This window comes from Artemia sp. Qi Xiang Cuo, chromosome 6 (assembly GCF_049724085.1).
Source record: "Artemia sp. Qi Xiang Cuo chromosome 6, ASM4972408v1, whole genome shotgun sequence".
In the NCBI taxonomy this organism is placed as follows: Eukaryota; Metazoa; Arthropoda; class Branchiopoda; order Anostraca; family Artemiidae; genus Artemia; species Artemia sp. Qi Xiang Cuo.
Window position 1 is genome coordinate 77,620,531 of NC_142799.1, and position 17,681 is coordinate 77,638,211.

The 17,681-nt window shown below is 35.9% G+C and overlaps 1 protein-coding gene across 1 annotated transcript in view; it reads left to right on the top strand.

The window, feature by feature from the left end:
* Nucleotides 1-17,681, top strand: part of bs (serum response factor blistered) — a 201,410-nt gene that overhangs the window by 36,404 nt on the left and 147,325 nt on the right. Inside the window, exon 3 of the mRNA XM_089091217.1 lies at nt 2,471-2,716. Coding sequence (XP_088947343.1) covers nt 2,471-2,716 — 246 coding nt within the window. The remainder of the gene's footprint in view (nt 1-2,470; nt 2,717-17,681) is intronic.

Genomic DNA, 17,681 nt, shown 5'->3' on the forward strand with positions numbered 1-17,681 from the left:
TTTGTGGTGTTACCATATCCAACATAGTTCCTGGGTATTCTGTCACTCGTGGTGGTATTTTAGCGATTAAATACCAAATTTGAAACAAAAATTGGAGCTGAATCTGGTTTTTCAAACATGTAATAAGTCCTCTTGAAGTTGAACTGTTGTTGGGAGTGTGGACAAAAACTGGATAAGTATCTCTTCGCTTACAGGTTAATTTGATGCTTGGTTTTTGGCAAAAAAAAACGTTTCCTGAATTCACAATATTTCAGCAGTTTAATTGTTATGAAAACCTCACCAGTTTCGTCCCTTATATCTGTTGAACAATACAAGTACATGGTGATCATTCATCGTCAGTCAGTGCGTCCAATTTGTAAAAAGGATTATCTGCGGGATGAATACAGTTATGCATATAGTACATATAGTATTCCCAGACTGGGAATAAATCCTCACAGAATGCTAATATTGTTGGAAACATGAGCAAAAACTGGATGCATTTCTGATTGTTTGTTGATTAATTTAGATTTTTTTTTTTTATATATATAAAAGAAATTTTTAGATCACAATATTTCAGCTGTTTAATTGTCATTAAACCTCACCTCACTCAGTTTATTCCTTATATCTTTTGAATAACAAAAATAGACTATGATCAGTCATTGCCATTCAGTTCGTCCAATTTGTAAAAAAGATACTATCCGTTGGATAGCTGTGTGTATAGTAAAGTTAATGTTCTATAATTAAAGTCCTAATAGAGAAGGAATGAATTCTCCTAGAATTTAACTATTGATGGAAATATGGGCAAAAACGGGATAGATATCTCCTCGCGTAGGCTATAGGTTAATTTTGATTCCCGGTATTAGAGGGAAAACATGTTCCTGGATTCACGATATATCTGCAGTTTATTTGTTATGAAAACTCACCTATTTCGACCCTTATATGTTTCGGACAATAAAATTACATAGTAGCAATCAATGATTGTCAGTCAGGTTGGCCAATTAGTAGAAAGAGATTATATGTAGACAGGGCCGTATCCAGTATTTTTTTTCAGGGGGGGGGGTACAAAACAATTGTTTTCAGGGGAGGGGTACGTACAAAAAGAACTTAAAAACGCATCAAAAATCTGTTTATATTCATTTTTGTTACGTTATTTTATACAGGTGGGACAAATACTTCGGGGGGGGGGGTTCAAGCCCCCAAACCCCGCCCCTAGATACGGCCTTGTCTGAATATGGCTTTGTATAGAATACAGTTTATCTACTAGAGTTCAAATATGTCCCAGAATTGAAATAAATCCTCCTAGAGTTAAGCTGTTGTTGCAAATATTAGCAAAATTGAAAAAATGTCTGCTCGCTTACAGGTTAATTTTGATTTTTGGATTTTGGCGAAAAAACATTTCCTGAACTCACAATATTTCTGGTGTTTAATTGTTGCAAAACCTCTCCCAGTTTCATTCCCTATATCTTGAAAAATGAAAATACATGGTGATCAATCATTGTCAGTCACTTCGTCGAATCTGTAATAAGAAATTGTCTGAATAGTGAATAAAGTTCTGAATAATAATGCTGATCCTTTAATTTTTAATTAGTTTTCTACTATTTAATAATAAATAATTACTTAACAAATAGACATTTTTAGTCAATTAGTATCACGCAAATAATATCAAAGGTCTTGATAGGGTGCAACTAAATCAATTAAAATTAATGTTTACCGGATCAATTTTGACACTTTGAAAATACTGATGTTCAATATAGCTGAAAGTACGTATTTTCCAGTCCGTTCTGAATTAAAACTGTTTTCGATTGTTCGACATTTTCAATTCCTAGAGTTTCCGAGCTATTCTAACATAGGCAAAAAAAAACAGCAATAAGCATTTCACAAGTTCTTCTAAGTTTTATTCCCTAAATTGTCCGTGATGGTTTAACAGTTTTACAAATACTAACTGGTTCCCTTTAATAGTCGGCTACAAGGAAACGGATTAACGGTCGTAGAAATTAATGTATTAATTATTTTAATCCTTGTAAGTTTCATAATTAAATTCTTCAGGAACACGAGTTGCACACGTTAATAGGTACCAAATCCTTCCAAAGGATCAAAGAATCTATCCCCAACTTTTGAAATTGGTCGAACAATATTGCAAAATCTTTTAAAGAATAACTTTGTTTTTTAAAAATCTAAAAAAAAAACAACAGAAGATTAGGATGACAATTTGTACCCACAACTCAGAACCTTAGGGCTGGACTAGGGAAGGTTTAAGGGTCTGACGACTAAAGTAATTAAACGAGTAGTCTTGTACTTGACGTTCTTGAAGTACTTGGCGAGTAGTCTCGTCAAGTAATTAAAATAATCAAATTTTTTTTAATTTAATATAAATTTTAACATAGTTCACTGCTTAATAAAAAAAACAGCTGTCATATGTCTCTTTCGTAGTAGTGGTTGTACAAGTAGTTTTAATTCCTGTAAGGTTCTTAATCAACATTTTTATTTTCAGGCATATGAGCTGTCTACATTAACAGGGACTCAGGTTATGCTTCTGGTGGCCAGTGAAACAGGCCATGTGTATACGTTTGCCACTCGAAAGTTGCAGCCAATGATCACATCTGAAGCAGGAAAAGCACTAATCCAGACGTGTTTAAACTCTCCAGATCCGCCAAACGGCTCTGGAGATCAGAGAATGTCCGCAACTGGATTTGAAGAAACGGAACTCACATATAACGTTCAAGACGACGACCAAAAAGTAAGACAAATGATGTATAGTGGGCATATTCCTCCTGCTTCTACCCCTCACCACCTTCTCTCTCATCCTTTACAGTCACCTCAGTATGGTGGTAGTATGAATCACCCTCACCACGGTTTATTACCCCCAGTTTCAAATTCTAGTAGTTACTCAATGCATGGATCACCGACATCTAGTCCTCATCCGCATCATTTTGTGCCTCACGGACTTTCAAGCCCCAGTGGCTCCCATATGGCCTTATCACCAGCTCCAACACCCCAGCCTCACCAGACGAGGTAGCTAGAGGCTCCGTGGGATGAATCGCCTGGGATTTTACCCCCATTTAGCAGTCTCACTCCACCACTAACACCCCATGTCTATACGGCTAAACATGGATTCCCACAGTATTAAGATTGATTTCGAAGGTCGTTTCCGGTGGGCTTGAACTTACTTTTTGGCATTTTGTCAAAAACAAAAAATTTGAAAGAATCCAAAATGTCTTAAAATCAACCCCACCAAAAAAATAAGGTACGGCCTACCGATTGCCCAATATAGGGCCGACGAATACTCAGATGAGACTAAAATTAAGGCTTTCATTCCACGGGCCTCGGACGTCGCGTGTGTGTGTGTTCCGGTGCATTGTTTTCAAATTGTGCATTATTTTGCATTTGTGCTAGTCCGTTTAGAATGTTGTACGGCATGGCTAGATGATGTTGTTGCATGGCTTTTGTGCATAGTTGTATCTAGTCAGTGATAGTTACAATATTGAACCACATGATTTAGCTTGATCAAGTTTTTTTATTTATGTTTGTCAGTTTTGTTACATTTTTATTCTGTTTCAAATTGAAATAGAATTTTGTTTCTAAATAGTTTTTTTTTTTTTTGTCTTTCATTTCGGATATGATTCATGACTGCAAGATAGTGTGACAGTCATTTTAGGGTAGGAATTTTGCGTGTTTGGCTCATCAGAATTTTGTATTTTGGCATATTTTGGCATATCAGAAGCGGCTGGTATTTTTATTTTAAGCATTTTACCTTTTTTAATTCGATTCTTAAGTGTAAATCAATATGTTGCCGTAAAATAGAGATTGTAGCATTGTTTTTTCGTCGATATGCCGAATGATTTGTTCCATATTGTTTACGCGTGACCGTCCTATTTGCTTTTAATAGTTGAAAATGTTTGATCATTAGGTCGAAAAGCTGACTTATTACAAGCCGATACGGATAAAACCAGTCGTGGAAACCAGTCGGTTTTATCCGATACGGATAAAACCAGTCAGCCAGTCGTGGAATGAAAAATGGTACGTTTATGCATTCATATGAAACGTAATGATGGGACCAGACATGAACGTCTTGCCCAGCATCCGTAGAAATTTCAGGGGAATATATTTAACTGACGGGTCCCCTTCCTCGTTAATCTTGCGGCAGCTGTGATTGAATACTGGGTCCCGTATCGCCAAGCAAAGACAAATCTATTTTGCTGTCACAGGTCATACAGCCCTAATGTAGATCATAGAAAATCTAGTTTTATTTAGAAAGTTAATAATGTGAAATAACTCTGGTCCCCAAGTTTTGAGGCTAGAATCCAACTGTAGGCTTTGATAGTCTGAAAGAAACAGAGGTATTTTTAGGGTTTTCAACGCGAGGGGAGAATGTCAGTTTTTGCCCCCACCCCCTCATCATACTACCACAATATAAGTAGATCATAGTATTAACGAAAAAAATCCATCAGTTTGGTGCTCCCTCAGAGACTGCTCCCCATGACAGCCTCCCCCTAACTACGCTCCTGGACAGAAATAAGATTTTGGTTGCGAGTTTATTTAATTTCGCTCCAATCAGGAAAGCGGTAAAATATTTAATTTACATTTAGTCCATTAGACTAATTCGTCATTGCATGTTCTCACGCTAGTTCTAATGCTCATTCATATCTTTCTCATTCCGATTTGCGACATTTGAGCGATGAGTTGTGAAAACGGCTCTGCATGGTATTTTCAGCCTACCCTAGAACCTAGGCAGGAGGTCTTCGTTCGTAACCTCCTTCCTACCTGTTGCTAAAAGATATATTTGTGATGTGTTAATCTACTCTCTAATGAATTGTGTGTCACCACGTTTCACCTAATTCATTGGGGTTGAGAAGGGTTCAGGTCGTAAGAGGGTCCTTCCTGCCGATGGAGTTTTCTTTTGTAGTTTAGTTCAGTATCAGTATTTAAGTGGCTGTAATGAAATAAATAGCATTTTTTCGGGCTAAGGGGCTTTATTGATTAAAGTAAAGAGGCGCTTGACAAGGAAACCCAGTACTTGTATTGGACACTATGAGTATATAATAATATTCACAACCGAAAGCATTGTTTAAAGATGTAGCAAGGGTTCATAAAATAATAAAAAATTTTCCTAAGCAGCTAGAGAAATAAACCAAAACAAACTATTAGGAAGGCAAGTAAAGGGTAGTGGGCGGTACTTTGCATATGAAAAAAAGGCAGAATGCGTAGTTATCACCCGTGTCTTGTTTCCTAAATTGACCCTGATTTCTAACACTAACTATAACACGAGGGGCACTGACTTTCGAAAATCATTTACATCAGGTAGTGCGTGTCAACCGTGGTGGAACTGTTTCAATTCCTGTGGGGACTGTGCCACGCATGACGGAACTGTGCGGCACACTTGGCGCTCTCAAATGTACATCAGTTGGTGTAACGTAGGGAACCCCTGAGATACTCTGCTACAGTTATAAAAAAAACATTACCAAAATAGTGGACCATGTAAATATGATACATAAACTAAGTCTTAATGAACACTAACTTTATTAGCAATACCTTAGTAACTCTAAATAATTTCTTAGACTTCAATGCCTTTCGATTTGCAATTAAAACGAAATGAAAGTATTAGAAAATGGAGATGATTTTTAATATGATAGCAAAAAACACAAAAAAACTTTTTTGCGTCTATTATAATAAAGTCTGAATATGTTGGATTTATATTTAGAAGCCTGTATCGAAAAGACTAAAAACTTAGCTTAAACAAACATCTAAAAAGATGAGAACAAAATGAAAAATATACTCCAACTCTGAACAAAAACGAAAAAAAAACATCTAATTAAAGTCCAGTATGGTGTTTCAATTAATTTATTATAGTGTAAAGGCAGAATGTATGTCATCTTAACTATTCTCTTATATTGGAATCCGGCAAACGCAACAGTCTACTTATTTACAAATCTTACGTATGCCTGGGTTAAAATAATTAAAATCTAATACAGGCCAGGAAACTTTTAATGCTATAACGTTTGAAAAAATTACGAGGAATTTTAAAGCAAGTTTGTAGACAAATCTTCCGTATATACCTGCCCAACGTCAGTGATGTAAAAGAAAGGAACCAGTGAACAATCCCCGGGTATTCCTCCACCTGTTAAAAGATGTGTTAATCTAGTTTTTAACGGGTGGCGTGCCATAGGTTTCACGCAATTGTTGTTATTTAAGTAAAGAAGTTGCTACTATCTTGGGACGACATCGTTCAACGGTCAGTGTCGCTAACTCCCGCGTCTGTTTGTCGGGTGTCAATCTTCTGTCACTCAAGTCCAGGAACTGCTTTTGTCGGGCAGAACAACCTTCTTTTTTTTTAAATGTCAGCCTCATCTGTAGTTTCAGATTATGCAAGTCAGCATGTGACTAAATGAAATTATAACTTTATGGGAATATTCGGTTTTACAAAGACATATCTTTTGTTTTCGAGTTATAGTGTGAAGTACTTTCTAAACGACTGATTCGTTTCGTTGGTCTGATTCCCATGTTGAGTAATGTGTCAGTGAATGACTCAAGAACACCTGTAAGATATTATTCCTTTTTTACTTGTTGTAGGACGTTTAAAAATAAATCTGTTTCATCTTTCTTTTTTATGTCTCGGTTTAGTGCTCTTTTCCTGATTATGGCAGTCCATTACTACCCATCTTGGTTGCAGGCACTAGCTACAACGTAGTAAAGAGTCAACCACCCATATATTAGCCGAAATCTAAAAAAAAATCTTTAGGGGAACAGTATTGTCACGATTATTTCCCAATTTACATTGTTTTGTAAACAATAATTTTTATTTATAGTCCATTGAGTAGCAATTTGTAATTACGAGAATTTTCGAAATTCGAAAAGAACCCGAAGCTCCATAAAGATGAAGTCTAACCGAGAAGAAAATTAGAGCCATTCAATTGCCATTATCAAAACCCTTCAACAGAGCGTTTATACTCCCCCGGCTTGAAGAATAGGGGCAGCCAGATTTTTGCATGGATAGCACTGACGTGTCTCTTTTTTTCGCCCCCTCCCCAGGGTTTATCGTATTGAACCAGATGTCGTAGAATATTTGAAGGGAGCCTTTTTTAAAAGAACTGAAAAAATATAGTACTCTTTTAAGTAACGAAATAAATCGTGCCATAACAAGTGCTGTTTTTGCTATTTTGTATTGCAAAAAATCGATTGCATCCAAATAGGTTCAAAATACCATAGAATATATAGAAATAATCGAGAAATATCATTGGCCCGTTTATTTGAGCTAGTTTTATATGTTGCATAGGCTGCGAGGCAATCATTATTGTTCGTTTCAATTTGCAACTTTGTTCTTCACTTCCATCAGAGCTCTATGAAAACCTTATTCGACTTGCTATAACGCATATCTTTGGCTCAATTGTCCACCAGATCCAATCATTAGTGCAACAACTCTGGAATATTTTGGATAGCTGAGTCCCTACCCCTCTCCATCCTTAGAAACTGTAAAACTTGAAGGATATGAGGAAGTTGAAACGACGATTCCGAGTAACTCGTAAAAATTAAAGCTGGTACTTGTGATAGTAGTAAACATAAAATTGGTTACAACTATTGCCGCTTAAGCTCAGCAAATTTAAATTCAAACAGATGATACTGTTCCTTAGTCCCGTGCGACAAGGCCGTATCCAGGGGATGGGGGTTAGGGGGTTTGAACCCCCTTCCTCCCGAAATGTTTGTCTGACTCGTAAAAACGTAACAAAAATGGATATAAACAAATTTTGTATGCGTTTTTTTTTAGGTTTGTTTTGTGTAACCCCCCCCCCCAATTTTTTTTAGTAAAACCCCCTCCAAAAAAAATCCTGGACACGGCCTTGCCGTACGGATCATGTTTCTGGGCCCTCCATAGATGTTTCCGAATATAAATAAATAACAAGAGTACACTGAGGTTCTCTCGTAAATCAGGTATTTTTGATGGGGTTAATTTCGGGAAAGGGACCTAACTCGCACGGCCGTATCCCGGGGGGGTACCCTGTTTGAACCCCCCCCCCCCCCGAAATTTTTGACCGAGTCGAAAATTAGTACAACCTAGGTAAAATCAGTAAAATTAGTCGAAAACTTAGTCAAAAATTAGTAACCCCCCCCGAAAAAAATCCTGGATCCGCCCTTGCTAACTCGTCAACTCAGCAAAAAAAAGACGTCCATCACTAGAAAATATTAATACAATCACGAGATTTCTTGGAAGTCTGGGCTCACCATCTCCATATCCATTTGAATATCTTTCATTTCCCAATTCATTTATTATTATTATTATTATTATTATTATGTATGTATATATATATATATATATATATATATATATATATATATATATATATATATATATATATATATATATATATATATATATATATATATATATTCTAGTACCAGACCATTTCCTTCACCCTGTATACATCAATATGTTAAATATTGTCCCTGCATTTCGTCAATTTTTTTTGGAAGGTCTGCCCCCCTTAGCATGCGAAATGAAATCTGCTTGCATTCGTGATTCATGATTATATAGTATCTAAGGTTTTGATTTTACAAACCCTATTCTTTTTTTCAAAAGTTGTTCCTTTCCTCTTTAAGAAATGATTAGTTTGTATATAATTGTCTCAAGTTGGTAGCTTATTTGAAAGGTATCTTCTTTCTGATCACGTATACGTTGTTGAACTATTTTTATGATAATATAATTGGAACCATGGTCGTTTTTGTCTAATTACATTTTCCCACCATTTAAAAATACCCAACCATGTACGGGTTTTGGTACGCGCTCGGTGTCTGTTTCGATGAGTCACTGCTTGCAAATGTTTTGTGTAGATATCTCCAAAATTGGATATAGTCCACGTGGTAGCATTTACCTTTACCAAATAGGACAGGTGGGTCCAATTTGGATGGAAAATGGCTCAATAAATGTATCTCAATTGGTTGTTAATGAAGGGTAGCGGTTCAAGTGCAAAATCTTGAGGGAAACTGGTGAAATTTGCCATTTTTCGCACATATGGTGGTACAACGCATAGCGGCTTAGTCACCCGGTGAGGTCCTAATCTGTATTCAGCTCTTGAAATAGTTGAAGTAGTCGTCTAAAACACGCTCTAGTCGGGCGGGGATTGACAAGATGTATTGCACAGTAAAGAAATTGCTTCATATGAAATCGGTAACGCTTGATGATTCACCTTTTACCCTTTAATCAGATATGACAATCGCACTTCAGTACAAAAAAACGCGTGAATTCTTTGTCTTTTTAAGTACCTCCAGGCTTCACCTGTCTGAAATTTACGCCTTTATGAATTGCTAATCCAAAAAAAAAAAAAAAATGGAATTTCATGTTAGTAGTACTGTGGGCTTTTTTGATTCATTTTCTTCCAACAAACAGCTAACTTCCTTGGTAATGTTTTAATCAAACCTAGAAATCAGATAACCAAAAAAGAGATACTATTTGATTTCCTATTTAATTGCTCTTTTCCCCTCGCTCTAATGCGAAAAGAATTTGTTGTTTTTTCATATTTTCATTATTTGGAATTATGAACCTACTGTTGGTGAGAAATAAGTAAAACAATGGTACTTATGTACTATCTGTAACACACGCGAAAAGTGAAGTTTGGTTAATGCTAATGAAATAAAACAAAATAGGATAAAAATATAATAGTTTAGAAAAAAATTTTGGCTATATATTTGCACAATAGCGGCCGGGGGGGGGGGGTCAAAACCATAGCACATATTAGATACGTAACCTAACCCAACCTAGGTACCTTCCCCCCCCCCCCCTAAACCCCAAAAAACAATATTTTAAATATTGTAAACGCAACTAGTTTCTTAAGCATCTTCCCTATTTAATATGGCGCGTGTGTTACAGATAGTACATAAGTACCAAAAAAATATAACTTTTTTTACATAGCCAAGGGTTATATTTAGGTATTAGGCGATGGGGGGCCGAAATGTCATTGCCACGGTAGCGATTATTATATTTGGAAGGCGTTGAGGGAAGAATCGAATGGTGTCTTTCTTCTTTGTTTTGTATCTGCTTTCAATGTTATAACACTTTCTCCACTTGCTCGAATGCATCATATAGCAACAAAAATCGATTAAATGTGTCTGAACAGATGAGAAGCCAGTTTCTTTTGGCGTATTCAGTTAAAAGGTTAAAAGTACGTGAAATTGTGATTCAGTTCACTAACACAAATTTGTTTTTCTTTTCATCGATTCGTTTATCACAGAATCGAACCATATCCACATACAAACTAGGTTTTATCTGTTTATATTCGAAAAAAAACTGTTTGATCAAATTTTATTAAAATTTTATAAAATTTGCAAAATTTTAGGCAACCATTCACTTTCTGCGTAATCTGCTAATCTGCGTAATCTGCGTAATTCACGTAATCTGCTGAATTTAGAATTTGTGACAGGATTTTATAGCACAGCATACATTTGAATATTTTTATTTCTTTGCTAAGCGACTCATTTGTGGAATTTGGCTTAGAACTTGCGCTAGTTTCAAAAAAAAAAAAAAAAAAAAAAAATACCGATGCTTCACAATATGCTTTGAACTCAATTTACAAAATGAAGGTTGGTAAAGTATGATACGCGTTTGATTTGATCGTTATTACTAAAGAGAGTCATCGGGGAATGAATTATGCTCTTAACTCTTGATAGGGGGGGGGGGTCAAACTCAACCCCAAATCCCGATGTGTTTTTTTCTGGTGTTCCAAATCTTATAATTTCACTTTCTCTGTTTTGATTAACTTGCCTTTTCCGCTATACTGAACAGGCACATATCTAGAAATTTTATAGGGGGAATGCTTAAATTTTTCGGAGAGAGGGGGGGAATAATAAAAAAAACAAATTTTAATTGATTAGTCGACGTAGAAATGCCCGGAAATTAAAAAAAAAAACTTAGGATTTTCTTAGAAGATGCAGGTAGGGGGACCCTGAGGTCCCCCTACCTGCATACACCCCTGATATAGAACCCCACCCCGTGTAAATTGAATTTCTGCTTGTAAGACCTTTTTCTGTTGAACCCTTAATTTCCCCAATCGTTATTTGGCAATACAAATAATTTTGATCTTGGAAAAGATCAATTAATTAGAATCTTAATTGAACTTCACTATAATAGAAAGTACATACTTTTATTTATTCATTAAATTTTTTTATGTGTTATAAAAGAGCGTCTCTTTTGATCACTTTGGCATTGAGATCTGATTGCCGCGTAGGTATTGTATGTTCTGTGATTTGATGGATTGATATAATTTCAGTTGATGGTACCTATAAGGGTGGTTTATCATAAGATTCATGATAGAGTGTCAACTAACATAAAGCCTGTCAATTTGTCTATTTCATAAATCTGTTGGGTGGGTCTCAACTTCGAAATTGCGTTTTAATGTATTCGCAATTTAATGTTAGCCTGTTTCCTCACGTTTATATGTCTTCTCTCCTGTGACAATACGCACTGTCATAGTATCTGGAGAATCGTTGGGACAACTCTACGCTTTTAGAATTATTGTTATGTATATTATATTGATTTACTTATTGTAATATCATGAGTACATGATCCCTCTATTATGCAAAAATTACGGAATTTGATGTTACATTAGTGCATTCCATACACTAAAATGACATTTTGCGGTCACTTAGTAAATGCATTAGAACATTTAGAAGCCTATTGTTAAAATTCTAATAGGAGTTTAAGCAATGAATGGAGGTACGAGCAAAGGGTGGGAGCGTTCAATTCCATGTGCTCTACTGAAATCACGAATTTTTTGTAATTTCCCAAATTGTTATGGGTACTTGTCTATTATATAACACACTGGAGAAGTGAACTTTGGTGAATGCTAATGAAATAAAACAAAAGTATAATGAAAATATAATACTTTAGAAACACAACTTGGGCGATATATTTGCACATTAGAGGGGGGGGGTAAAGCATAGCATATACTAAATACGTAATCTAAACCTATTTTACCCTAACCCAACCTATTTAACCTAATAAAAAAAATAATATAATGGAAATAGAATACTTTATTAGCAAAATTGTGAAAACTACAACTTGGAAATATACTCCCAGAACGCAGTAATGTCCAGAAGAATCGCGTTAAAATGAACAGGTAGAGTAGGTCTGATGAGGTTTTGGGATTGGGAATCAGGAAACCCAAGTTTTTTTCTAAAAAATCTGAAGTTTTTGGAAAAACGCTGAGTCCCTGCAAAGGTTTCTCTTCCAGAATACCTTTCCTTTCTTTCATTTTTTCTTATTTTACTATTAAAATTTTTCTGAGTTTCAAAAATAGAATATTTATATTACTAGTTATAAGAAGTTTCATTTTTAGTGGTATCGCCGGGGGGGGGGGCATTTTTCCCCCTTGATTTTGAAAAAATAGATTTTTAGGGTATTTTCATGGTGAATGCCTCTTCTGGTATTTTCATTAAAAAAACCTTGAAAAACGACAATTTCCCCACCCAAATAACGTTTCGCCCTCCCCCCTAAGTTTTCGTGAGTTGACGTTACTGGTCACTTTACAAACAATTCATTATCAAGAACTGTCTGATTATTTGCAAGCTTTATTTGACTGAATTCACTTGAGACTGCATCTATTTATGATTCAGCAGATCCTTCCCTATTTCTCAATATTAGCAGTCATGGATTTTCAACCATGCTTAAAGCATAGAAACTAGTCATCTGGTCTTAATTTATTATCAGTTTTTAAATATTTTATTTTAAATCCAGAGTTTCTTTAGGTCTAAATTACTTTCCTCTTTTTTTAATTGTCACACTTATTGAACGTATTACCCAGTCGCCGAAGGTTGAATCTGTGCTTCTGTGCTAGTATATGTATATGTGTTAGACTAGTGTGTGACTATCACTGTCCCGTGTTCTGCAATAGCTATGCATCAATTCAGTCATTTCGTACATCATTTGATTATATGCCAAATTTAGTAATTGTGCTTTTATTTGCCATATATGAGCTTTTTATTTTTTGGAGAGCTCACTTTTTGTGCAGTACAAGTGTGTTTTTATTTGAGCTGTGATTGTTCAACTTTCAGGAATATGTATGTTAAACCTGGGTTGTTGTAGGAAAGATAAACGAATTTTTATCGAATTTTATTATTTTTTTATTTTTATTATTTTTACGATTTATTTTATTGCCATTTTTATTAACGAATTTTATTATTTTTATTTTACGTCACTTGCTTCGACGAAAGTGCCAATTAAGGCTCACTGAAGTAGGTTCAGAAATTACTTGCAATCGAGGGGTTGGCCACTTTCAAGACTTGTGCAACCATGGGCAGTGTGCTGCACATAGCGGAATTCTGTCACAAATGGGGCGTAAAGTACACCCTACGTGTGGCACAACAAGTAGCCCCTGCGAAAGGCACACTAAAGTGTGGAGAGTGGGCCACCCCTAAGCACCAATTCATTGAAGTAGCCAACTATAAGGTCGTTTGCACTGATAAACCTTGCTGTAAAGCCCTAACCTGAGTTATAAATGTGCTATTTTGCTGACATCCGTGGTTCCTAACGTGGGCGCAGGCCCCACCGGTGGGACATGGCAATATTTTGATGTGTCACGGACAGGACGTGTAACCTTCGGGTGACAATACTTCAGAGCCTTAATTTTGAAAACATTTTTTGAAAATTATTTTTCATGTGAAAGACGTCACATTCTAATGCATTTAAACAGCAACAAAGATATAGGACAGTATAGCAATGACGTTATACATTGAATAAAAGGCGTTGCACTCAGAAAATATTTTTCATTAGATTCAGGTAAATACACGTAGAATTCTGAACAAGAAAATTTAAATATCACTAGGGGAGCATCATGATTCTAGAAATCCCTAGGTGGGACAGTTCAAAATCGGTCGGGAACTACAGCTCTAGATTCTGACAACGCTGTTTTAGTGACCATCGGCGTCGTTAGTTCATAATCCAAATTGTGGATTCGGCAATGAAAAGCGTGACCATGTTCGACAATCTAGGGTTTGTAAACTTTTTTGTTCCACTGATAATTCTGAATCTTGAATCAGAATCTGAATCTTGTGACTATGCTATATGTCAGGATTCGATATTCGCTTCGTGGCCGGATTTCGTCGGCATATGGGACAATATTCGGCAGTCTGTATAAAAACCAGGCTTATAAACTTCTTTTCTTCACTGATAGTTCTGAATCATGTATTGAGAAACTGGTTTGCTAGTGGAAAACCCCTATAATGTAGGGTTAACCTGTTAATTCATAATTGTGGTCAGTAAGTTTGATTTTACCAACTGAACTATTAAACATGGTGACGACTAGATTATTACCATGCTGGCAACCGATGATCCAAATTTAATCTTTTCTAAAGCTATTTTCTGGCAGGAATCGACTTTCACTTAAGAAGCCGAATTTTGTATTGCACAATGTGATCATGTGGGAAAATGTTCGGCTTGCTTCTGCTTCGAATCTGAATTAAAGAAATAGATTCGTCGGCCGGCAAAATTGTGTTCAAAATAAAAGCTTGCTGTGTACGGACTGGGCTAAAAAAGCCATCATTCGGTCGTTTGTGCTATACAGATTAACTCTTTTCTGTTAGAACTTGGCTCAATGGGCGAATATCGACCCTTCAGACTACAGACATTTCAAAATAAGAATCGATATTTCGGATTTCTATTTCCGCAACTTTAGAATTACGAATGAAAATTGCGCACATGTAAGCATGGGCGCCCATACGGGAAAGGGGCAGAGGGGGGCTCCAGCCCCTCCCCTGGCTGAATGATGCTGCCTCATATTTTATATTTTTGTTTTGAGATTTCTATTATACAGCATTGGAAGTTCCAATTAGACCAGGTCCAATTAGCCCCCCCCTGAAATTCAGCTGATGGGCGCCCATGCCCATAAGACCGATATCTGTTTCTTAAATTAATAATCTTAATATTTAGTTTTCAAGATTGAAGTTCTGTGCGCGGGTCTGCTCTTTCCCTCACAACTAGACAGCATCGACGTTAAAAAAAAAAAAATGGTCCGATCTCAGAAGGCATTCTTTTTATGATTTTTTTTTTTTTGCAAGTTTTTTTTGTGATTTATCTGGTTATTGATGACGAAGCATAATGAAATGACGTTTAGGAACTTAAATTCGACATTGAATTAACGAATTAGGTCTGTATATAATATTGTTTTTTTTTTTATAAACCTCGTTGTTAATTTTTGCATAATTATTATTTTGTTGTGCCATTTTTGGAATTATAGACTAACGAAACCATCTTGTGGTTAAGTATTTTTACTAACCACCAGTCAACTGTATAAAAATATTGTATTTTTTAAGAATAAAAGAAAAGAAATTTAATAACACCTTGCTGAATATTTATTATATGGATTAGTTACTTTAAAACTTCATATAAGTCCAGGCGCGTACGCTGGAATTTATTTAAGGTGCCACAAAATATGTCAAATCAGAGAGGCTATCAAATCTCACCTGGTTTATATCTCAGAAGTGCCGCTCGTTCCGCCACGCCGTGCCTCTTCACCCTATAATTGGCAAACTTCCGCCATACGTTGTTTGACCACCCGAGGGGCAAGTTTTTATAGAAAAGCCCTTGGTTGAAACAGCAAGAAGTGCGTGAATTTATGAAAATAATGACAAAACGTGAAAAAATGGCGTAAGAGTTGCACTTAGCCTTGCCACCGCTTGTGTGCTTAAATAGGTCTATTATTAGATGCAGTTCAAATTATGTAGGGGGTGGGTGGGCGTAAAAAACTGTCAGTTTTACGTATGATTTTTCAGGATGTTTTGAGTAAATGCTTCAGACAGTGCTGCAGGAAACATATTTTTCATCCTACTGATTTTTACAATTTTTTTTATTATTTATATTTCTTTTATTATTTTTTTATTTTTATTAGTTTATAAGATTTTTATTGTCATAAACAGGGCAGTGACATACCTGAATGCAGGGGAGTAGGAATTCCTTCTAAAAATTGTCCGGGTATGTTCTAAAGTCCGGGTATGAGGTCTAAAAAGCAATTTTATCATCAGATCTCTCTCTTCTAGAAAGAATCTCAAAGTTTATGTTAATTAAACTGCGGCTAGAAGATTACGTTATCAACTAATTTATTCCCACTATAAGGTAGAAGCCGCCTAGAACCCAAACTTTCCCAACGCGTGGCTTAAGTCATGTGGCACAAAGGATTTTTGAAATTGGGGACCCCCCCCCACTCCTGTCAGAAGGTAAATAATATGGTCGCAACTAAATAAAATAAAACCATGTACTGTCTTTAGTTATTAGTTGTTTTTTTTCAATTAGCTCATGAACTTACGGTTCCTGCTCCTAGAAAACAAAGCTAAACCAATTTGAATATCGTTACATCAGCAAGGTCAGCGTAAACCGCCAAACAATAATGTACCAGCGGGTTGTGGGCGTTCACTAATATTTACAAATTCTAATTAAGAACCCAGACATAATTCTCAATTTTACGGTAGGCGGATAAAAAGCTTGAAGAGAATTTTTCGGTAAATTATTAACGTGCTGATAAGTTAGGATTGAAATAACATTTTAGAAAATCGCCCTACATTTTCATTTCACGGAAATATAGAGGGGAGGGACAAGGATTTATTTTTATTACTTTAACGAAGATATAGAAAAGGATATTTTTGAAATGCCCCCCTGTCCCCTTTTTAAGAATTTGTTGAGTACACTCTTGCAAAGGTTTTAGGTATAAAAATCGCTGACTGAAGTTGGAAACCTCTGAGCACAAATACTTGACAGTTGGTTTCGTTCACGTTATTCACCTTTTCTGGATATTAACTATCCAACAAGGTCCGACGGGTAAGTTGATAATCCTAACCTATTTTCTCAAATAATTTTAAATTAATAATACAGTTGTTATTTTGCATGTAAGGAAATTTTTCGAGGATGAATTTTTTGGGGGATAATTTTCCGCGGTGGAGATTTTCACGAGGGGATTTTCTGTGGAAGAGTTTTCGCCAGGGGGATTTTTCAAATACTTTCAAATTTAAAATGCGATTGTTATAATACTCATGGAATTTTCCGGCCGAAAATTTCTGCAGATGGGGGAGTTTTTCGCAGGGGAAATTTTCCGGGGGATAATTTTCCTTAAATTTCCTTTCTTTTGCGATTACAGCGTTTATATCATCAATTTCAAACGTAAATATCCACCCACTTGACTCATTTATAAGTTTTATAATTTAAGCGCACATATATGCTAAACCCGCTTCTAGCTGCGAGTTCCGGTATGTTGACTTAACAAACATTGCAAGTACCAAGCGTATACGCGTCCAGTAAGTTTCTAGGTAATCAGAGACAAAACAAGCTTGGACCTATTTCTGGCATCCCAATCAGTGCAACATTTTTTTGTTTCATAGGTTGTGTCATCATTGAAGTCCCCTTGTCTCTGTCTGCTTACACTAAGTCTAGGTCAACCTGAAAAAACAAATTTGTTGGCCTATTTTCAGGCGTCACATATTGATAAAAGCAATCTTCAGAATATTTGTGTTTTCATTTGGGTCCACCTTATGCTGCCTGCATGCCCTGTAAGTAACATGTCTATCAGAGACGTTTTTTTGGGAGGGGGGTTGAAATACCCGAAAAACGAGAAAATAGTCGAATTTACGGTTTTAGGAAAACCTTAATTAAGCCACTTTATAAGAAAGGTGATAAAAGTGAGTGTGGTAATTATCGAGGCATTAGTCTGGTCTCTGTAGGTAGTAAATTACTTAGT